Source organism: Podarcis filfolensis, assembly GCF_964270895.1.
Source record: "Podarcis filfolensis genome assembly, chromosome: 7".
Classification (NCBI taxonomy): domain Eukaryota; kingdom Metazoa; phylum Chordata; class Lepidosauria; order Squamata; family Lacertidae; genus Podarcis; species Podarcis filfolensis.
The window spans coordinates 69,146,949-69,170,456 of record NC_139603.1 but is presented as its reverse complement, the minus strand read 5'-3'; the positions used below and the strand labels follow the sequence as shown (position 1 = coordinate 69,170,456).

The following is a 23,508-nucleotide window of genomic DNA, read 5'->3' as shown; positions in this document are numbered from 1 at the left end:
GGGAGTTGCACAGTAGTTTGGAGTGGTTTAATGTTTCAGGAGTGTCCGTGGCCCACTTAGGGAAAATCAATACCCAGTGCCAACACTAGTCTGATATGGAAAGGGAGCAGGGGTCATTTCAGGCTGTGCTTATTTCAGCCTGTGAAATTTCACCTGCCAGGAAGATATAAATAGACACAATGAGGTCTTACTTTAGACAAATATATGCCACCTAGTGGTAAAAGTATCTTCCAGTGCCTCTTTTAAGCCTGGAGAGCAGGGAATGGAGAACCAGATGTTTTTGGCTTCAACTCCCACCATCTCTGACCACTGGCCATGCTGTGCAAAAAGCGTTTGTGGGGAGCACAGGTTCCCCATCTTTGACCTAGAATATCTGCAACCACTTTCACATAGAACAAGCAAGTTTCTCACCATAGGCAGATGCTGATAAGAAAGCACCTGTCCACTTTTTCGGGTGGCATGGGCAAAGTACCTGCAGTGGATCCAGATGGCATAGGATGAATTGCTTGATGTAAATATGACATTCTTTTTCCCACCCCCCTTTTTGTATTGCGTGGCTTATTTGCACCAAGCTCCCCCCCCCCCCAAGGATGAGGTTTATTCTTCCAAGTTAAAACTGAAAACTGTGAAGAATTGTCAAGGATTACGGCGTGTTTACCGTTCCCCAAAGATAAACTTCAGCTAATTAAGATCTTTACACCAGTCCTTGCAATAACAGGAAACCAATTTAGACATCTATGTACAGCTTATTTATAAAAAGGTTCCACATCTGTGCTGTCATGCAAGGGAATCTTTTTCTCCATCAGGATTGCTCCTAACGGCCTAAGATTGTGTATTCATGTAGTAACGCAAATACAAGTGGCTTAACGTACAATCTCCAGCATATATATTATTTCCAGAACTCATTATGTAGGAAGCAGCCTTCGGAAGCTGAACAAAAACCAAGGAAGAAGTAATGACATGGATTTTATAGCTTGTACTTTTCTTTTTAGCTCTGAACCCAGGTTCACGCTAATTGGATAAAGTACACTTTTGATGTTGAGAACGATAATAAACACTTTCCAAAACATTAATGAACCATACAATTTCCTTTAGAAGTGTGCTCTTATTTAAGACTCAGCAATGTAGTCTGCTGCTTTGGCCAAGGAACGTCACTTGTCAGGCAGGATCAACAAGGACTTCAGCCGAGAGCTTCCTAGTCTTTGTGCTGAAGGCTCTTATGGCAACTCTGGATTGCAACATGGAGTCTTTAATATTTGCATATTTTTTTTGAGGCTAGGCAACTGCGGTGTGCAGATCTTGAACAGATACTTTAGCACGTTTCTAATTTCCAAAGTGACCCTGTCGTTCTGTTAAGCCTTTACATACTATCACTGGCAACCCTACAATTCAATTGAGCCAAGTCCTTCCTATCAACTAGGAAAGAGCCTTCTACGTTGAGTGGCGGCTGATCCTTCAGGACAAATGGGGCAGTGCCCCATCAACCTCAACCAGGCCCCACTTGCTTGCTTCTTATAACCAGCCCAGGGAGAGGCACGGCCTGTCATCTTCCTCCTCAGGGATACCCCTTATAGAACTCAGCAGGGAGGATAGCCTCTGTGTGTCATCGGCTCTGGTTCCCCATACTGCATACCTTCCAACTGTCCCTACTTGCCTGGGACATTCCCAGAATTATAGAAGCCACCGCGGCTTCTGATATGAACCCAGAATGTCCCAGGGACGAGCATACGCTGGCATTTGCAGTGGTGCTGCTCTCTCGCACAAGACCAAGGCACCAAAAGACGCGCGTCCCAATTTTCGTCAGAGTAATGTTGGAGCGTCAACATTAATGAACCATACAATTTCCATACAATCAGCCCTGAGTGCTCACTGGAAGGGCAGATCGTGAAGCTGAGGCTCCAATACTTTGGCCACCTCACGAGAAGAGAAGACTCCCTGGAAAAGACCCTGGTGTTGGGAAAGATGGAGGGCACAAGGAGAAGGGGAAGACAGAGGACGAGATGGTTGGACAGTGTTCTCGAAGCTACCAGCATGAGTTTGACCAAACTGCAGGAGGCAGTGGAAGACAGGAGTGCCTGGCGTGCTCTGGTCCATGGGGTCACGAAGAGTCGGACACGACTAAACAACTCAACAACAACAACAACGTTGGAGGGTATGTTACTGTTGGTCTCCCTGACTTCTGCCCTACCAGTTCCAATTTATTATTCTAAGCCGTCCCGGACTCTGTGTTCATCATCTGATGCCCTTCTTTGAGTGCCTCCTCCATGTGAAGTCCGGAGGGTGACAACAGAAGATTGGGCCTTCTCTGTAGTGGCTCCCCATTTGTGGAATGCCCTCCCCAGGGAGGTTCGCCTGGTGCCCTTCATTATATATTTTTAGGAGCCTGGCGAAAATGATCCTCTTCAACCAGGCCTTGGGCCGATTAATATTCTGTGGGAAAGGGGAGTTCTTGTTTTGCTTTATTCTGTGAACTGCCCTGAGACCTTATGCTGAAGTGCGGTATATAAATCTAATAAAGAAAGACATAGATGTATTTATTTAATTTGTATAGTGCTGGATTGTTAAAAAACCCTCCAAGTGGAATGGGGCTTTTTCTGTTTTTACTGTGGTACAAACTACAAGTGCTCAGGGGCAAAGTAACCTGTCTCCTGCCAGGTCAACCTATTTAGCCCATCAAGCTCTGAACTGTACGTTGACTCGCTGCCACTTTCCAGGGATCTCAAACACAACATCTTCCCCCATCCCTTGCTACCTGATCCCCAAAGCATGTGCTCTACTACCGAGCGAGGGTCCCTCCCCATAATTTCCAGCTCCGCGGCTAAAAATAAACAGGAATGGCATTCCCCAGTGCTGGATTAAACCCTGTAGAGGCCACTAGGCAGTCAAAATCTTGGGGGGCCTCACATTGAAATAAGAAAGCTTGATTGTACAGTGGTACCTCAGGTTACATATGCTTCAGGTTACAGACTCCGCTAACCCAGAAATAGTGCTTCAGGTTAAGAACTTTGCTTCAGGATGAGAACAGAAATTGTGCTCCGACGGCGCAGGCAGGAGCAGGAGGCCCCATTAGCTAAAGTGGTGCTTCAGGTTAAGAACAGTTTCAGGTTAAGTACGGACCTCCGGAACGAATTAAGTACTTAACCCGAGGTACCACTGTAATTTTCTTTCAAGATCAAATCAATATTATTTTGATCCATTGTCACAGGCCCCCTAAAAGGCGTGGAGCCCATAGGCCTGTGCCTATTCTGCCTATTTGATAATCCAGCACTGCATTCCCCCTCCTGTGGCAGCGACCAGTTATGAAGACGCCCTTTAACTTGGAAATAAAAACAAACGCAGTCAAACCAGCAGATGCTCAGCATTGTCGTTGTTGGAAGAAGGTTCGCATGGACAGCAACACGTTTAAAGGGTGATATTAAAAAAGAGAGAGAAAAAAGAAACCAAACACAACCATTCCCCTTGGGATCCACTGAGGTCGCATCCAGATGCTGAACAGCTGCCAGAGCTGATCATCCAGTGTCTTCTTCAAAGCAGGCTAAGCAGGCAGGAAGGGACACAGCCTGGGGACTCTATCCTCACGAGACTGCAGGGGCCGATGGTATAAGTGACTTCATTCTCACACACCCCTGGTGGCAAGCAGATCTCCTTGGTGACGGTGGAGTAGTTGTACTCCTTCCCTCTGCAAGTCTTAAATTCTTCCTCGTGCTCAGCCGACACTTTAATTTTCCCATCTTGTACCCTCACTGTAATGTCTTCCGGGTCGAAACCCTTAACGTCCATTAAAGCCAGCAGCTTGGGGCGGCTACATGCTGCCATCATCTTAGTGATCCTTCTTCGAATTCTGCAAAATAATAGCAACAGCAGTAGTAATAATGGTTACGATAATAACATAGGAAAGAAGAACGAGCCAAGCTGCTTCAAGCGGCTGGAATCCCGCACACAGGATGATGATGATGATGATGATAATAATAATAATAATAATAAACCACAGAGCCTAGGATTTGCCGATCAGAAGGTCAGCGGTTCGAATCCCCGCGACGGGGTGAGCTCCCGTTGCTCGGTCCCTGCTCCTGCGAACCTAGCAGTTCGAAAGCATGTCAAAGTGCAAGTAGATAAATAGGTACCGCTCCAGCAGTACGGCGTTTCCATGCGCTGCTCCGGTTTGCCAGAAGCAGCTTAGGCATGCTGGCCACATGACCCGGAAGCTGTACGTCGGCTCCCTCGGCCAATAAAGCGAGATGAGCACTCCAACCCCAGAGTCAATTTCCCCAGCCACTCTGGGCAGCTTCCAACAAATTATTAAAATACAAGTGGTATTAAAAGACAACAAAGTATTAAAATACAGGATGAGAAGCGGAGGCTAAATAGGCATGATTTGACGGTACATTGTGTCAGTGGATTCACATTATGTGGCAGTAGAAACCAAATGGTTGCAATACAGTACATCAGCTTGTACCAGTTCACAGGAAATGCCACAGGGTTGAACTCATCTATATCCTTGTGTTGGTAGAACTGGACAGTGACAAATATGTGATGTTTGCTGCAACATTAGACTCTAATCATTTGCCACTGGCCTTCTCTCTCTCTCTCTGTGTGTGTGTGCGTGTGTGTGTGTGTGTGTGTGTGCAGTTAGAAACTAGCCAGGCGCCAGGTGCGTTTTGCAACTGGCACGGGTCTAATTGTGACCATGTGGAGATCTCTGCATGCCAGGTTGGCGGCTGACATCTCCATCTGGCTGGCCCCTCCAGCTTTCTTAAGCAAGTAAGCTGAAGAGCTTAATTTTTTTGCATTTAGATCCCAGCTTTTTCTCCAAGGAGTACATAGTTAATTCCGTACAACAACCACCCTGTGAGGTAGGTGAAGATGCCGTGACTGGCCCAAGGTCACCCAGTGAGCTTCATGACTGAGTGGGGATTTGAACCCTGATCTCCCAGGTCCTAGTCCGCCACTCTAACCACTACACCACACTGGCTTCCTAGAGTACTTCTGCTATGGGACAGCTATATAAATTAAGGAGGTAAATAAATTTGGGGAAAGCAAAATGTCCCTTAGAGAAGGATCAGAAATATTTTCCTTGAAGCTTGCATTTGTTTTATTCTGGATTGTTTTATTGAATGTTTTAATGTAAACTGCTTTGAGATTTATTTTTTAAAAAAAAACAAAGTGGTATGGAAATGAAATGAAAAATAGTTACAAAAAAGAGGAGCCTAGACATTCCATTGTGGTGACTGTAACTAAGGCTGAAGGTGCCATTTGGCAATTAGCTTATATATATGAAATAAATATATAAACACCATCAATTGCAGGGCATTTTATAAGCATACTAAAAAGCTTGCAATCTAGGGATAGTTAAAAGGAAGACACATAAAGAAATGTGGCTGTGTAGAAAAGGAATACACAGTTGGAAGCAAGTGCTGAAGGAAAGCCATCCTTCAAAATTCACACTTCTCCAAATTTTGCAATGCCGCTCTCCAGTGTACAAAAAATTAATATACTAGGGTAAAGTGTGCATTGAAATGCATGTATATGTGAAAATAACACATAAAAATGCAGAAAAATGTGTTCATTAGGAGAAATTCACACTAAAATGATAAATTTTCACGAGGACATTTAAAAAAAATAAAATCACAAAATGATTTGAACATAAGATTGGGGGGAAAATAGAAACTTGCAGGTTTGCCCATCCCTGCTCTTGAATGACATAGGATCCTGGGTATTTGATTTGATGGAGCAGCACTTATCAACGTCTCCTCCCTCGCCCCTGAGATCAGCAGGGAAGGCCCTGCTTGTGGATCCACCAATGGACATCTCTTATTGTGAAGGGACCAGGAGTAGAGCCTTCTCTGCAGAACTCCCTCTTCGTGGAGTCAAGAGCAGACACAACACAGATGGGGCTTTCCATCACCTGCTGAAAACATACTTTCTTTCTCTAGCTATCACAGGCTATAGACTGTTTTTGAGCTTGGGGGTTATCTTTTATTATAGAAGGGACTATGAGTGTCATCTAGTCCAACCCTCTGCAATGCAGGAATACAGTGGTACCTTGGGTTACATACGTTTCAGGTTACAGATTCCGCTAACCCAGAAATAGTGCTTCAGGTTAAGAACTTTGCTTCAGGATGAGAACAGAAATTGTGCTCCGGCGGCGCAGCAGCAGCAGGAGGCCCCATTAGCTGAAGTGGTGCTTCAGGTTAAGAACAGTTTCAGGTTAAGAACAGACCTCCGGAACGAATTAAGTACTTAACCTGAGGTACCACTGTACTTTGCTTAATGTGGGGCTTGAAACCACGACCTTGATTTAAGAGTCTCCTGCTCGACCAAATGAGCCATATTTTATTGCTAAGTGTTTTAATTGTGTTGTGTGATCTTTAATGATACGGGGCAGGATCCAATTAAGTAGTTCCACTACTAAGTGCAAGGGCACAAAATAACTTCCCCTCCCTCTCCTCTCCTCTCTCTGTGCAACCTTAGCCCCTCCTGAAATCTGCTCTGGAAGGTTAGAGAAACTCCCAGAATGGGCTTAGTGGGTGCATACAGGGAGAGGAAGTTCCATTGCACAGTCAGAAGTCTTTGTGCTAATGGAAATATTTTGCTGGATATTGCCCATGGATTTATTTATTATGGAAACTGTTCTGAAGTTACCTGGTGACTAAAAGTGGTATACAAGCACACAAAAGGAACCATGAACATGGCTCTTTTATTCCACTTACAATAGAAATCCAAACTCCACTTTCAGATTTGCTGAAACGTGAACATGCTCAATGATAAATGACGCAGTGGCGGGCCAGGTCATGAAATATTTGTAGTCCACCCTTCTGCCAAGAATCTCATGACAACATACATGGAATTTCCTATTTTATCCTCACAGCAACCCTGTGAGGAGGTAGGGCCATTCCTTGAATTTATTTGATGAGTATGTATTTTGGCCACACTCAGTTCTGTTATCTGCCTAACCACTGGCTGTAAAACTTTGGTTTCCTGTGTGGTGCTTTTATGAGTCTCAAATTATATACAGCCAGAGAACATATTGGCTGTGAGTCCTGGAAGACCTGCTCCCTGCCTTGCTGGCTTTTCCCACCTGGCTTGGGAGGGTGGGGTCTTGACTGACTCCAACTACAAAAGTGGAGGCTGCTGAAGAGATTCTTGGGCTGGGGGATTGTTTAGTGTTTTTTTGTTGGGGTTTCTTGTTGCTGGTATTGATATTAATTTTCTGCAATTGTTATTTTTAGACCTTGTTAAGATTTATGTGGGAATTGATCAACCTTGTTGTGTGCTTCTTGATATGTTTTATTTATTGTTTGACCGTTGCGATCAGACCAAAGGCCACCTAGTCTAGCATTCTGTTCCCACAGGGTCCAACCAGCTACACACAGGAAAAAATGCTATTAAAAAGTCAGAAATTAAATTGTTATAACAAAAGCGGGGGGGGGGGGGGGGGGCGGACGCTATGGAAAATGTCAAAGAAAATCTTTTTGCTCTCTAGCGCCACCTGGTGTTGCATGTTTATAACGCATTCAAAGCACTGTTTTTTGACCAATATAGCTGAGTCCTAAGAGTTGCATTGAAGGGGAGATTATCCCACGCTTTGGGAACAATTACTCCAGGGGCTTAGTATTGCAATGGGTCGTTGTCAACATTTTAAAAACAAACAAACGAGAAACTTAAGGGATTTTCTGATAAATGGGTAAATCCAGATTAAATGGGAATACCCCGCTGGCATTTTGATGTCAACTACGTTGTGCAGACACTGCAAAGGAAGTGCATGCTTGAGATCCCCAGATCCCCCAATGAATGCCCACCTAGAAGCACTCTGCAAGCTCATGTAGCCATTGCTCACCCTGGTGCGGATAAGCCAGTCGCAGGGTAGAGTTCAGACACTCTGCTGGAGAAGGAGAGTGCCTGAGGCAAATAAAAAGATTGGGTTGTATTCAGCCAACGTTCACTCAGAGCAGAACCCCATGAATGGGCCTGTTTGCAATGGCTACTAATTTCAGTGGGTCTCCTCTTGATAAATGTTGATGGAGTACAAGCGATTGCAACCTCACGCCTGGGAGAAAATACAGCAGGGGGCCTCCAACTTTTTTCAAATAGGGCCAGATTTGATGAAGTGAACAACAACCAACCTTTTTTTAGGACTGAAGTTGTTAAGCTTTTTTTAGGATTTTACCCCAGGAGATAAATGGCCACAGGGGATTAAACTGACTGGCAGGCCGGATTAGGTCCCCGAAACAGACTTTGAACATGCCTGAAATACAGTGTCTTTGTTGGTGTACTTTCCTTGGGAGGGCATTTCAAAGCTGCGGTGCCTCCACAGGCTTTAAAAGTACATACATAATGCACTTCTAAGAGAGTAAGAGGAGCTTGCTTGATCAGGCCGATGAGCCACGGATATCCTTATCCCCCATGAATTTGTCCAATCCTCTTTTAAAGCCACCCAAGTTGGTGGCCATCGCTGCATCTCGTGGGAGCAAATGCCACAGCTTAACTACGCCACTGTGTGAAGAAGCAGTTCACCTCATCTTCTTTTTATTCTGAAGGGTGGCAGGGCTTGGCTCCATCAAGTTGGTGACCTCCTAAATAACTTTTATGTTCTGAACGGCCCTGAGATCTATGGGTATAGGGTAGTATACAAATTTAAGAAATAAGCAATAAAATAGCAACATGCAGAAGGACCCAGTTTAAAATAGACCTGGAAACTGCAAATGATTTTCCTTTCCCTCTTTTGTAGGACATTATTGCTGCAGCGGTCAAATTACAGAACTAGATAAAAGTAAAGGGACCCCTGACTGTTAGGTCCAGTCGTGGATGACTCTGGGCTTGCGGCGCTCATTTCGCTTTACTGGCCGAGGGAGCCGGCATTTGTCTGGAGACAGCTTTTGGGTCATGTGGCCAGCATGACTAAGCCACTTCTGGTGAACCAGAGCAGCACACGGAAACGCCGTTTACCTTCCCGCCGGAGCGGTACCTATTTATCTACTTGCACTTTGATGTGCTTTCGAACTGCTAGGTTGGCAGGAGCCAGGGACCAAGCAACGGGAGCTCACCCCGTCGCAGGGAATCGAACCGCCGACCTTCTGATCGGCAAGTCCTAGGCTCTGTGGTTTAACCCACAGCGCCACCTGCGACAGAACTAGATACAGAGGAACAAATGCACTCCCCATTGCTTCCACCCTGCGCCTTTTAACACCTTAAATAATTACGCAAGCGACAAACTGGAGAAACCCGTTTACCTGGCCAGTTCTTGCTCAGCTTCTATCTTAGCCCTGATAGCTTTACGCTCCAAAGGTGTGAGGCAAGGCGGTCTACAAGGACGACAGCATAGTATGTCACACAGGCAGTGTGGGTACGGGTGGAGAAGACAGCAACAATGTGGGTGGAGACTTATATCACAAAGGCAGGTTGCCTGGACTTCGCAGGATTTAGGGCAGCAACTCATGTCCATAAGCCTTAAGCGCTTCTTTATTTCTCTGTCGGTTCGCCTTAAATCTCGCCTTACAGCTTCCAGGGCGTTGCAGAGGGTAGCCATGAGTAGGCATTAAACCATATTAACCGACGAGTACAGCCTTCAATAAAGGGCACTCGTCAGGGGGAAAAAATTGGTCTTGCAAGCCCCGGCCAGAAGTTTGCATTAAGGAGCAAGCAACTGGTGTTCTGGCTGTATTCCAGCATGGCGTTTATGACATCATTGCTCTGCAAATATGTCACAGTCTAGCCATCGCCATGGGAACGGTAAACTGTGGTTGTGTCTCAGCTGCTGAATGTAAAATGCCACCCCGCTGAAGCATCAAGGTCATTCTTTCATGTACAATGAAGTCAGAAAGCTCCGAGTTTGTGGTATTTGTTAAAAGCCATTACAGACTTCTGTTAAAAGCCCACATTACAGACTTCAGAATTTCTCAGGGGGGTATCTTGTATTTTGGCCTCTTGGTAGGAAATGAGTGCGATGTGGGTGTCTTAATGGTGTTGTGATAGGAACTAAAGATTGGTTTGGGCGAAATACTTGGACGTTGTCCAATTGTCCTTATAAACACAGAAACATAAAACATATAGGCAGAAAGCAAATCAGGTCCATATCCTGAAAAGCCAAATCCACTGATGAATAATGTTTCACAACGTTACTATTGGGGGACAACTATTAAATTTAAACTCAAAATTTTGTTCAGGAACCATTTTATGTTCAGAATGTGGCCTCCTAAGAGATATCCCTCAAACGTTCTGAAGATCTACCGGTAATTCTTGGGTAACAAGACTGAACACGTCTCCACCTCCTTCAGAAATAACACCAAGTTCCCTCAGATGGTTTTAGTTAAAATACACTGGGATTCAGTTTTCTGTGTCCCACTTGTAATTACTCTGATATTATGAAATGGCCATTATGTCACAGGTTTCAGGCAAGAAATATAAAAGGCTCAATTTTCAGACTTTTGCTTTGATCATGATGCCCTGAACTATGGTTTTACAAAATTCTATGAATCGGCGAAGTAATTGAACATCCTGCTTTGTATCCAGTGGTAGTCCTACTCAAAGTAGACCCAATAAAATGAATACTAACTTGGGCCCATTAATTTCAATGGGTCTACTCTTGAGTAAAACTTAGTTGGGTACAACTCCCATATTTAACAATGATTCTAGTGGGTCCTGGTATGTCCCACAGAGAAATTTATGGTCTGCAAATAAAAACATCCTGAAGATCCCAGGCCACAGAGAGGTTAGGCTGGCCTCAACTAGAGCCAGGGCTTTCTCGGCCGCGGCTCTAATCTGGTGGAACGCTCTGTCACAAGAGACTAGGGCCCTGCGGGACCTGACATCTTTCCGCAGGGCCTGCAAGACAGAGCTGTTCCACCAGGCCTTTGGTCAGGGCGCAGCCTGACCCCCTCCTCTGGCAATCTGCACAGAATTTTGCTTAATGGTTGCCATCAATTTGATTTTAATTTGATTTTAATTAATTTTATAATGAATGTTTTTAGAATGTTGGATTATTTTGATTGTTGTTAGCCGCCCTGAGCCCAGCTTCGGCTGGGGAGGGCGGGATATAAATAAAATTTATTATTATTATTATTATTATTATTATTATTATTATTATTATTATTATTCCTTTAGGTAACTGTTGTGCAGGACGGTAAAAAGTACATCCTATCGCCGGGTTTAAAGCCCCAAAACCAATTGCAGAGGTTTTATACTACAATTCTTGCAGTATATAATTTTTGTTCTAAGAAGTAAAAACAATGCCTTGACTAAATTTCACATATACCCTTAGTGTCACCTTGTTCTCTGGATAATGTAGGCCCACTTTTTGCTCTCCAAACTGCCCCTCTGAGAAGCATATCCTCTTTTGCTGTGTGTGAGAGAGGAAGGGAAATGTAAGAGACCGAATGGGGTGGCACAGAGAGAGGAGGAGCTATGTAATGCTGCAAACTCCATCTTTTGGTCCTGGCTCTGCCTGCTACCAGCTGTAGTCCCCGACTTTTCAAATCACCTCTTGTTTAGGGATAGCACAGCTCTGTTTTTGGTGCAACAGCAGATACAACACCAACTTCTTGGTCTGCTAGTTTCTGTGGACCAGCAGCAATTCACACAAGGTAGATTGCACGTGACTGGAGCTCTGACTCTGAGCAGCAATCACCACACCCTAATATTCCGTAGCTATCCTTTTCTTACCTCTAATACACAAGAGTTTCCTGACATTATGACACTTGTATCTGGGAGTACATATTAAGACAGTAAGCATCCTAGCCAACAACTGAAATTGCTCTAGGATCAACCCATGGCCTGCCTTTGCTAGTAGGGTCCCTTGTGGAGGTAGGTTGGGGTGGAAACCCTCTTCAGAAGATTTTAATGCATGGAAGGGAATATGGTTGCATTCAGCTGATTGCAGCAACAACATAAAAGGTAAAGGGACCCCTGACCATTAGGTCCAGTCGTGGCCGATTCTGGGGTTGCGGCGCTCATCTCGCTTTATTGGCCAAAGGAGCGTACAGCTTCCAGGTCATGTGGCCAGCATGACTAAGCTGCTTCTGGCGAACCAGAGCAGCACATGGAAACGCCGTTTACCTTCCCGCCGGAGCGGTACCTATTTATCTACTTGCACTTTGACATGCTTTTGAACTGCTAGGTTGGCAGCAGCTGGGACTGAGCTCACCCCGTCGTGGGGATTCGAACCACTGACCTTCTGATCACCAAGCCCTAGACTCTGTGGTTTAACCCACAGCACCATAAATAACTGTAATTATTGATTCTCATTACACTAGAACTCATTGACCCACCTTTAAGCAGGCACTAGTTGCGATCAGAACTGGCTCATTATTTCTTAACCAGCCTCCAGGTGGCAGCAGAGGGCAGTAAGAGGCAATTTGAGCAAATTATAGGAGCAGGAGCCTCCTCTCTAGTTGTTTTTAATCAGGCTTCCTCAAACTTGGCCCTCCATATGCTTTTGGCTTACAACTCCCATGATCCCTAGCTAGCCGGCCCAGTGGTCAGGGATGATGGGAATTGTAGTCTCAAAACATCTGGAGGGCCAAGTTTGAAGAAGCCTGCTTTTAATATATCCTTGAAGGCTTGCTGGGTTGATCTGGATAGTTGCATTGGATCCCTTTCCAACTCTGTAGTTCTTGATTCTCAATATTTCTGCAAGTGAAGCTATGGGTGTGGGTTTCCCCAAGGCAGTACCTCTTAAGGCCTTACAAAATCTTCCCTGCAGGGTGAGAACTTTCTGAGAAAAAGAGCTTACAAGGTGCTCCTCCAGATTTCGGAGGCCATTCTTGTTCCATAAATTAGCTTTGAGATGAACAGAGAAGAATGCAACAGTAATTATTCCAATGTGATTTAACTACTAACAACAGCTTTGCAGTATACACCTTTTAGTATATCTATTGAGCTAATTGCACTATTTGATTTCCCAGATTTCACACACTGTGTACAAATCATACAGATGTTTGTGGGCCTGAGCCATTCTTTAAGAGGAGCCTGCTGGATCAGGACCAGTGTCCCATGTAGTCCAGCATCCTATTCTCACAGTGGTAAACCAGATCCCTGTGGGAAACTCTCCTGCAACTGATATTATAGGCAGAGCAGAGCCATCAGGGCTGATAGTGTTTGATAGCCTTCTTTCCTGAATTTGTCTAATCCTCTTTTAAAGCTGTCTAAATTGGTGGCCTCAATGCCTCATGTGGAAGCAAGTCCTGCAGTTTAACTATGAGCTGTATGAAGGACTTTCTTTTACCTGAATCTTCCAACATTCAGCTACGTTGCTGTCCAAAAGTTATTGCATTAAGAGACACCATGGCACTCATTTTAACAGAAACTGAAATGGCCAAAATCCTGTAGTTTAAATACCTTGTATTGCGCATACGGTTTTTTCTTATAAGACTCTTAAATTTCAAACTTCATCTTAAGGCATTACGTTTCCTAGTTTCACAGTTCTTAAAACTCCAAACTGTTTTGAGAAAACAATGATCACAAAAAGCAATTCTTACATTATTTAAATAGTTATCTACTAGGTTTTTTTGCTCTCTAAGCAAAAAAAGCAGATAGCATTTGTATTTGCTAATGGGGACAATAGACTGAAATGACAGATTTGTCACTTACAAAGCCCTGCTGGCTTGTGCCTTGGGCATGTTATCAAGGAGAGCCCATTGTGTGTGCAGGGGTCTCCAACTATGGGGGGGCAAAATGCCCATTTGAAGACCTAAGAACTGCACCACAAAACACCCATTTTCATGGAAGAAAAAATGGTGGTGTGCAGAACCTTTTCCACCAAACAAGCAAAATACTCAACTCATCCAAAAGCTGTCCTTACTTGCTTGATGTTCTTTTACAAAGATTAAAAACTGGGTGTACCCAGTGGCCTTGGTAAGCACCGAACAGGGTTTCTGAGGGGAGCATGGTGCCATGGACACCATGTTGGGGACCCCAGCCATAGTGTACCGCCTTGTTAAGAGATCTTCATGACTCATCAGTCAGGAGGGCAGCAACACCTACAGACACAAGCTTACTCAGAGGTTTAAAGACTAAACACAGCCAGCACAACTCTACAGCCAGTTTGGCAGGTAAACAGCCAAGGCCAGCCAGAGGAATGCCAACTGTAACAGTCAGCAGCATGGTGTGAAGATACATGACGTGATATTATTGATATTATAGCCGACCAGGCCCAGGGTGGGTGAGTGTGTGGATGGAACACTGTGAGGGAATCCTACACATTCTTCCTTTATTTCCACCATAGGAAAAAAGATGGCATGTAAATGTAGCAAATAAAACCCTATAGCCGACTGGATAAGTGACAGGTTACGGGCTTGCCAGGAAAAGGACGAAGTCCTAATTTAGTGCCACTGATTCCATACAGACAGTAATGTTCAGAACAATGTCTATATCAGGAGTACAGTGGTACCTCGGGTTACAGACGCTTCAGGTTAAAGAATCCGCTAACCCAGAAATGGTACCTCGGGTTAAGAACTTTGCTTCAGGGTGAGAACAGAAATCACGAGGCGGCAGCGGGAGGCCCCATTAGCTAAAGTGGTACCTTAGGTTAAGAACAGTTTCAGGTTAAGAACGGACCTCCGGAACGAATTAAGTACTTAACCCGAGGTACCAGTGTATATTGGTTTATGTGCATAAGAGGAAGCAGCAGCAAGAAGAGCTACTGCAAACTTCCTGGTAGCATAGTAGGAAGCAGCAATGAAATTGGAAAGGAGTTCCTGCCTGAGTGTCATAGATGTTGCAGTTGCAAACTACATTTTTTGGGAATCCTGATTGCTGCAATTTTTAACATCTAAAATATGTAGCTATGTTAAAGCGAAGGCCTTAGACCTCAGAAAGTTACACACAAATCATATAACCATAGGTTAATAGTTCACGATGGGGCTTCTATACTCTAGCCCAGGGAAATGGAACCTCTGATCTGGAGACCTTCCAAGCCTCTATTTCTGGTTCTTAGGACTCTTCCCAGGACACACCCTTCAGTGGCCCTGTTTTGCACCCTTATTTGAGTGATTTGGTGCCCTTCAGCTCTGAATAACGCTACTTGCTTGCCTGAAGTGTGCATGTAACTATCCAATTGTAAGGTAAAGGATTTCTGACAGTTAAGTCCAGTCGCAGACGACTTTGGGGTTGCGGCACTCATTTCGCTTTACAGGCCGAGGGAGCCGGCATTTGTCCACTGACAGCTTCCAGGTCATGTGGCCAGCATGACTAAGTTGCTTCTGGCACAAGGGAACACCGAAACCAGAGCAGCGCATGGAAACACTGTTTACCTTCCTGCTGGAGCAGTACCTATTTATCTACTTGCACTTTTTGGTGTGCTTTCAAACTGCTAGGTTGGCAGGAGTAGGGACCAAGCAACGGGAGCTCACCCCGTCACAGGGATTCGAACCACCGACCTTCTGATCAGCAAGCCCAAGAGGCTGAGTGGTTTAGACCACAGTGCCACCCGCGTCCCCTATCCAATTGTACAAAGGTACAATTCAAACTTGTTGGTTTCCCTCAAACTGGATCAGAGGTAGCTACAATGACCTGCACATGGGCCAGTTAAGTCTCATTCAGGTAACGGACACTCTTTACCTCATGGAGAAAAAGAAGAGGGGTGGCGATACAACCAAATGAACAGTCAGTGAACAGAATTAAAACCACTGTCTTCAAGTGTGGTAAAATGTAGGCCTAGGATTGTGGAGACGGGACCTTCAGATCCTCACTCAGCCACAAAGCCTGTTGGGTGACTCACTACTGCACAACTACCTCACAAGGTTGTTGTGAGGATAATATGGGGACAGGGCAGAGGAAGGAAACCTGTTATTGGCATCTGTCTGTCTTGAGAGACAATGGATTGCACTTCCCTATCCGTCACGCACGGAGGGCCCGTTTCACATAAACCGCAGTAAAGGTTTCCCCGGGGCTTTTCCCAGGCAAAGCTGCAAGTGCGACGTTCACACGTTCGCGTGTTCCCTCCCCGCCACCCCAACATAGATTTTAGCAACTCCTACAGGCAGAGTCTAGCTGGCAAGTCAAGGGAAAGCCTATGGCGCCCTGCCAGCCTTTCCCACTCGGGGGCTTTTTCCTTCGCGAGGCGGATTCCCCGTCCCCTCACAGGGTATTATTCCCCGCCCTCCACGCTAGTCGCTCGGTCTGTTCCGGCGGAGGAGAAAGAGGACGCCTCTTTTATCTCCCGCTCTCCGGGCAGGCCCAGAAGCCGGGCGGCCAAGGCGGCAGCTGCGGCGGGACCGTCGGGAGAAGGCGGCGCTGACGCGCATCTCCGACGCGCATCGCCGCCTCCTCCTCCCCTCTCCGCACTGGAAGCGAAAGCGGCGCGCGCAGCCAGGCCGCCCTCCCTCTTCCCCAGCCCGCGCCTGACGCAACGCACGCCGGCCGCCGGCCAACCCTCGCGAGCTTTACATCGTCCCCACGGCCGCCCGCTGCTGAGCTGCGGCCTACCATTGGCTGCGGGGCGGCGGCGGCCCCGCCCCGTCCGCTCTCTCCCCGGCGAGGCGCAAGGAGAGGGAGGGAAGAGAGGGGCCGCTGGAAGTTAAGATGGCGGCGCGTGTGAGAGCGGGGCGCTGACCGAACCCTTTCCCGCCGCCGCGAGCTCCCCGCTCCCGCGCACGCCGCTGACCAGCCTCTCGCTCTCCCCTCGCGCCGAGCGGAGGCTCCCGAGTGTGAACGAGACACCCAGCGGCACTCCGGAGGGGGCGCCAAGCCCTCCTGCCCTCCCTCCCCCCCGCCCGCCGTCGCCCGTCCTTTCTCCTCCGCCTCCTCCTCCCCCCCCCGTACCCTCCATTTCCTCCTCGCGCGCCCGGCCCCTGCCCGCCTCCTTCGAGGGAGGGGGAGCGAAACATGACATCGATCCACTTCGTGGTGCACCCGCTCCCGGGCACCGAGGACCAGCTCAATGACCGGTGAGGAGGGAGAGCGCGCGAGGGGAGGCCACTCGGGGGCCCCCGGGATGGGGGGGGGGGAGACCGAGGAAGCAGGAGAGGGGGAGGAGCCCCCGTGCGTGAGGGGAGGAGCCCCGCGTGTTTGGTTGACGGGAGTGAAGGGTTGGAGGTGGAATGGGGGGGGGGACACTTCTCCTTCACCCCCTCCCCGGGATTTTGTTTATTTCCCCCACTCCTTTTCACTTTCCTCGTTGTGAGCGTCAACAAGGTTCTCCGCCTGAGTTGTAAATGCAGGAGGCGCCTCGTGCATTAGGACGCTTAAAATTAAACAAAAAATAACCGATAAATAAATAAATAAGTGAAGCCGCGGGTGTCAGAATGAGAGGCTACGGTCCCATGCATGCTTACCCAGGTGCAACGATCCCGTTGGATCCTGGGTAAACGTGGGTATAGGATCCGGCTTGGAAACGTGTTGGTTTTGCTTTTGTCTCTGGGTTTGCAAAAGGTGGGGTTGAGCAGACTCTCGGGTCTTCTCTCCCCGGCATTGAATAAAAACTTCGACTGACAGTGCGATTCCGCGTGGGGTTTCACGCTGTAAGCATCGTGTAACTTGGCCTCTTCTGATGGTGTGTATATTTTAACTCTGGCGCTACGGGAATCTTGACCGCAATGGAAATTTAGCTATTTCGAACGTTGCACATCATCAGATAAAATTCTGAAGGACTCTTCCATCTTATCTCGAAGAAGCTGCTAATCTTGTCTGTTTTAGGCATAGAAAGCAAAGGAGCAAGACTAGGTTTTGAATTAAATATGATTTTAAGGGGGACTTCAGGGGGAATTTGCAACTACAAATTAGTGATGGGAAAGGGGTAGGTAAATCAGTATGTTTATTGTGGCTGGTGTTCATGCAGGGTCGATCTATGAAATAGGCTTGATTGCATTGGGGTTGACAGCCTTGAAACTGCTAAATGTATATGATTGGGAGCATAATGGAAAGCCTAAATTGCAAGTAATTTGAGATTTCCAGTAATGTTTAACTTTCTGTATTACAACACAAAAATAATTTTGTTACAGTTAACGGAGATATATCTATTACTTCTTTTTAAAATAGCAACAGAGATAGTAGACATTTTTTTCTGTAATTGTACTCTCTGGGCCTTTATTAAATTTGATTATGGTCCAAGTCTATGCTGTTATTGTGCAGCACAATCTTAAGCATATTTACTCAGAAATAATACCCCTGTGTTTTGGTGGGGCTTATTCCCAGATGAGTGTGCATAGGATTGTGTGCTTATCTAAGAAAGATGTCTGAAAAAGGTTTCAGTAGAAAATGAAAAGCTAAATATTTAGCAAGTAACGTACATCAATGTGAGGATTACATCTTATTCAAACTATTACGGGCCTGCCTGTCTGGGTGTGGTTTCTTTCTCTTGAATGACCTGGTGACACATTTAACACTGCAGTGAGTGTCATGTGCTAAGAGAAATACCACCTCAGAGATTGGCTGCAGCCTCAGTAATGTCTATGAATTTGGCATGTTTCTGTCATAGAAGGGTGGAGATAGGACATTAATAGTGTGAGGCAAGTAGACCAGCATCTTCATGCAACTTCTACAGCCATGTTCTAAATATGTTTGCCTCGAAATATATCCCACTGAGTCCCATGGTATTTGGTTTCTTTCTGGTGACACTGATTATGGCTGTAACTTTAGAATCGTAACCAAATTGTTCATGAAGTTGTGATAGTGAGGAATGCTTAAAGTACCAATTTTAGTGCAGACTTAAATGTACAAAACACGTTATAAAATGGCTGTTGGTAGCTATAACTTCTTAGCAACAAATGATTATTTCATAAATTCATAAAATTATTTCATAAATATGGGGATTTGTTTTTGAATTGTTAGTTGGAAAAGCACAGATTTGGTTTCATTTATGCAAACACTTTTAAAGGACAACTTTATTCCGGTTGTTCATTTTTACTGACGTAATAACAAATGCTCACGATAGAACATGTTTGACTATTGCAGAGCTTTTTGGTCTGATTGCAGAGAAGCTTAGCTTGGCATACATGATTCTTCCTCCCCTTTTTATTCTTGAGACAACCCTGTCAATTAGGTTAGGGCAGGGGTCAGCAACCTTTCTCAGCCGTGGGCCGGTCCACTGTCCCTCAGACCATGTGGTAGGCTGGGCTATATTTTGGAAAAAAAATAAGAATGAATTCCTATACCCCACAAATAACCCAGAGATGCATTTTAAATAAAAGCACACATTCTACTCATGTAAAAACATGCTGATTCCCGGACCGTCCACGGACCAGATTGAGAAGGCGATTGGGCCGCATCCGGCCCACGGGCCTTAGGTTGCCTACCCCTGGGTTAAACTGTGAGGAAGTGACTGGCTGAAGTTCACACAGTGAGCTTCATGACCGAGTGGGGATTTGACCTAGGTATTCCCTGGCCATTGTTAGACACCTGATAACTACTGCACCATGTATCTGTGTCAAAATGGCTCCCACTAATTAATGATCACAATTTGACTGTTGGAAAAATCAGGTTATTTTTGTGTACCTATTTCATTGCTTTGTGAATTGGTGTTTTTTTAATGTTGATCACATGAAACCAGAAGCAGATGAGTAATAAATATTAATTTTACCTTTTGGGTATATATTTTCTTCTCTGATGTAGAATGGTATTAATATCAAATACCCTTTTGAGTCGATATGCTTGGTGCCATAGCACTTGTGACTTGTAATCATGGTGACTTAAGAGAGGGGAAGCTCTTCTATATTTAAAAGGTGTTGAAAAGCCTCTCTGCTCAGGAATTAGGGATTCAGAATGTCTCCCTTGGTGAGGGTAAGCAGGATTTTAGTTCTGATTCACAGGGCAGGAGATGGAATACAGTACAATTTAGGATTGGTAAACCAACATTTTCCTGCCTGTTACTATCCCACTTTTGACCATGTATTTTGGTGTACAGCATCATAAAGGGATAAAATAAATTGGGACCACAAGTCCATAGGTTTCCTGTAACAGTGGTGTACTATCATGTTTTGTGACACTGCCTGGAGCAGCTGTTTATATGCGTATATGCTGCTTCAGCGTTAGGATCTAACTGTTAAATCAGGCCATTCTTTACTTATTAAAAAGCATGTGCCTTCAGTAGAAGATTGTTGAAATCTAGATACGTTTTACTAAGCTTTGCTAATATGTAATGTGTATCAGTTTAGTTTACTGTGTCTAGCAGACAGCCATTACACACATAAAAATAATAACAAGAAGAATGCAACAAGAATACAAATATCTGCCGTTGTAATGTTTTCCTTCCCCTACCAGCCAACAAAAATGTGTGGCAGGGAAATTAAAAATGTCATGTTTATGAAACATGGGCTAAGTATTATACATTGATTTTGGCAACAACTCTGTGTTTCCGCTTGTGTGTAGTGCCTTTGGAACTCTCCCTACCTTTCCAAAATTCCATTACACTATTTAAAATATCTTCATGCTTAGCTAGAACAGGATATTCTGCAGTTATCTAGATACTGTAGGTTGGATCTGGACTGAGTTAGTTAAACATAAGTCCCATTGAAATTAGAGAAGCTTAATTACTTGTTCCACTGATTTCAGTGAGACATACATTCAGCTATTTTTCTTTGGATTCAACCCTATATATTTTGCTGAAATCTTACATAGTTTGAGGTCCTAGGGTGGCTCCTAGAGACAGCACCCTGAGGACAAAACATTCACCAAACATTCTCAAACGGTTTTAAAGGAGCATAGCTGGGAACCTCTACTCTATGCTTTCAAGAAGCTATAACAGATAATGATGCAGTCCACAGTATTCATTAATTTCAGCGTTACTCTTGATTTCTGTTCCAATTCAATTGAAATGATTGGAGATTTTATGCTACAAATACCTGGCATGTTGATGTATTGTTCTGCTCCCCCAAGAGTTTTGAGATATATACTCTGGACAGTGTTAGCTTTAATTTACTCCCTTATTAACTCCCTGGCTCCCAAAATTTGTTTACAAATAGACTTCATGAATGTGTTTAATAAAGTTACATACACACACTTCCTCTGGGTGGTCACCTAAAACCCCCCACAAAATACAACTTTGACCCTGCCCAGTTTCCCACTTCATAATAGATCTCTAGATGACATTAATGAGCTTGAAACAATATATAATGTGGCTTTGGAGTGTGCATGTGACACATGGGTAAGTGGGACCCATCCCAGAATTTATGTAGTTTGTGCACATCAACCCTAATTTTTCAGAGTCCCCAGCCTTTACTATTCTCACAGCTGCCTTCTAAGCCTTTTCTGGTTCGTCAACATTTTTCTTTAACTGCGACACTTAAAAGGGAACAGGATACTTTAAAATAAGGTATTGGTGGCATTAAGTAATTTTACTGTTTCAGGGACTTGGATATAATGGGGGCCATAAATTTTGGCTGGTCTTGGTGGCTGACCAAAAATTTGGTTTCTGAAACTTTGCTCCTATCCAGGGCTCAGGATTTTGTCCCTGACCTTGCGGTGCCCCCTCTGAAGTGCAGCAGGACTTTGGGGCATTTCCCAGGTGGGAAAATGTCCTTGGAATCATGCTGTGTCAAAGTGTGGTACAAAAATAAGCCTGCCTTTTTTGTAGTGGGAGCTGTAGAGGAAAACTTGTTTTGGTGATGCCCTTCAGAGGTGTGTGAAGTACCTTGGAAGTACAGTCTTTAGCTTTCTTCCAACTGTGTGGGCTGTGAAGGGAGTCTCAGCAAGGATTACCCTGCAGTGGTGATCCCTGCCCCCTCTCCAAATTGGGAGAAAGCCTGGGACTTTCCACACTCACCAGCTAGAAAAATGCCAGCTGCTCAGAGTAAGAATATGACTAGGTGGAAAGAGCTTCATACATTAGAAAAGTATTGGGAAAAATATTTACTTTCATTTTGTGTGCGTGTGTGGGTATGTGGGTGTCTACACATATGAGTGTTTTTGTATGCAATGTTTGGGAGGAAATAAGATGGTAAATAACAAATAACAAACTAAATATTGATGTATGTAATTTTTGTTTCTTGGTTATGTTTGGTGGTAGTATGGCTGTATTGTTTTTTTGTAACATAAAATCATTCAATAAAAATTAATTAAGAAAAAGAAAAGTATTGGTTCCCCCTTCCCTCCCCCTAGGCCATCAGCCCCTCACAAGTGGAAAGTGTGGGAAAGGAGGATAGTAAATTTGAACTTATTCACTCTGGCATTGTCATGGTCCTCCGTGCACCAGTATTGGTTTAGTCATGCTGGCTACACGACCCAGAAAGCTGTCTGTGGTCAAGTGCCGGCTGCCTCAGCCTGAAAAGTGAGATGAGTGCAGCAATCCCATAGTCTCCTATGACTGGACTTAACTGTCCACGGGTCCTTTACCCCCCCTTTTTTTTACAAGGCTACTCTTCTTCTTGGTGGTTTTATTTCCTAACGTTTAGTGAATCACAGTCTTCCCCTTCTCATCGTGAGATCACCTTGTTGAAAGGTTAGCAATTGTATTGTTGAAATGAACACAGAGAGAAATGTATTACCAGTGAAATGTATTTTTGATCTAATTGCAATTCATGTTAACTGCTCCACTTCTGATTTCCTTTCACTTCTTATGTAAGGCAGGTGTTTCAGAGTACAAGTATAGGAGCCTGTTTTGTGAGGGGGCTTACCCTATATGTGCACAGAACAGAAAGGGGGGGGGGGAACAATGACACAAAAACATGAAGCACAAATGTAATCCACATCGTGGAAAATACTAAAACACTTGCAGTCATTGCCTGTTGCAGCAGTGGCTAACTTTATTAGCCTGGAGTCTGGAATATGTCTAGCCAGACTGCTTGAGGCCCAGCCATGGCATAATAATATCCCTTCCCAAGTAATTTGCACTGGGAGAGGTTGCCTTCTCAAACTAAATAACCTTGAAAATTGTCTTCACGTTACCTTAGGTGGCATGCTCGGTGTAAATGGCTTTCTTGGACTGGTAGTGTTGCCTCCTGAGAGCAGTGCCGATGATGCAGATGCCTGTAGGGCAGCCTCGTAGCCAGCTTTCCTTGTTAGGTGGGGCAGCCACATTTTGAGATGGGGTGTTTTGGAGGGGCATAGTGCTAGCCAGTCCCACTTCTTCACGGATGGAGAAGAGGTGAGGGCCAGTCCAAAGGAAGGAAAAGGCACTGAGAAAGCAGGTTAACTTACATAATTGGATATGTAAAGGTCATGTTAACAGAGCATTTAGTATGAACACCAGGAATTAGATGACTAGCATATTTTTTGTTTGACCTGAGGGATAGCTCAGTCAGCATTAGACTCTTAATCTCAGGGTTGTGGGTTATTGGGTGAAAGATTCCTGCATTGCAGGGGGTTGGACTAGATCAGGCTTCCTCCAACTCGGCCCTCCAGACGTTTTTGGCCTACAACTCCCATGGTCCCTAGTTAGCAGGACCAGTGGTCAGGGATGATGGGAATTGTAGTCTCAAAACATCTGGAGGGCCGAGTTGGAGGAAGCTTGGACTAGATGATCCTTGGAGTATCTCTCAACTCTATGATGCTAAGGATGTTATGGATACAGTGAACAAGGCTATGAAAAGGTGTAAAACAAAATAGAATAGTTTATGCTATAACTTAGAAAGTAAAAACTTG

General features: G+C 45.0%; 2 protein-coding genes and 1 long non-coding RNA gene across 22 annotated transcripts in view; 1 reads left to right on the top strand and 2 right to left on the bottom strand.

Annotated features, from left to right (window-relative positions):
- Positions 1 to 3,350: 3,350 nt before the first annotated feature.
- ODF1 (outer dense fiber of sperm tails 1) lies at positions 3,351 to 9,660 on the bottom strand. Its single transcript, XM_083622788.1, has 2 exons — positions 9,231 to 9,660; positions 3,351 to 3,841 (listed from the first exon to the last, which is right to left on the bottom strand). Exons 1-2 carry the CDS (start codon positions 9,524 to 9,526, stop codon positions 3,526 to 3,528), a joined length of 612 nt encoding a protein of 203 aa, XP_083478914.1. The 5' UTR covers positions 9,527 to 9,660; the 3' UTR covers positions 3,351 to 3,525.
- A 1,438-nt stretch (positions 9,661 to 11,098) lies between these two features.
- Positions 11,099 to 16,258, bottom strand: LOC310766542. 2 transcript variants are annotated; one of them, XR_014550235.1, is made up of 3 exons: positions 15,553 to 16,258; positions 13,333 to 13,432; positions 11,099 to 11,335 (listed from the first exon to the last, which is right to left on the bottom strand). It is a non-coding gene; the product is annotated as an uncharacterized lncRNA (long non-coding RNA). The 2 variants fall into 2 exon arrangements; XR_014550236.1 differs by having other exon boundaries at positions 15,972 to 16,258.
- A 172-nt stretch (positions 16,259 to 16,430) lies between these two features.
- UBR5 (ubiquitin protein ligase E3 component n-recognin 5) overlaps positions 16,431 to 23,508 on the top strand; it is a 67,070-nt gene continuing 59,992 nt past the window's right edge. For 7 of the 19 annotated variants that reach the window (XM_083623549.1, XM_083623547.1, XM_083623556.1 and 4 more), the window contains exon 1: positions 16,477 to 16,880. In XM_083623549.1, the coding sequence (XP_083479675.1) occupies positions 16,819 to 16,880 (62 nt within the window). In that variant the 5' untranslated portion in view covers positions 16,477 to 16,818. Of the gene's footprint in view, positions 16,881 to 23,508 lie in introns of all 19 variants that reach the window. The other 12 variants (XM_083623545.1, XM_083623561.1, XM_083623544.1 and 9 more) reach the window with 3 other exon arrangements.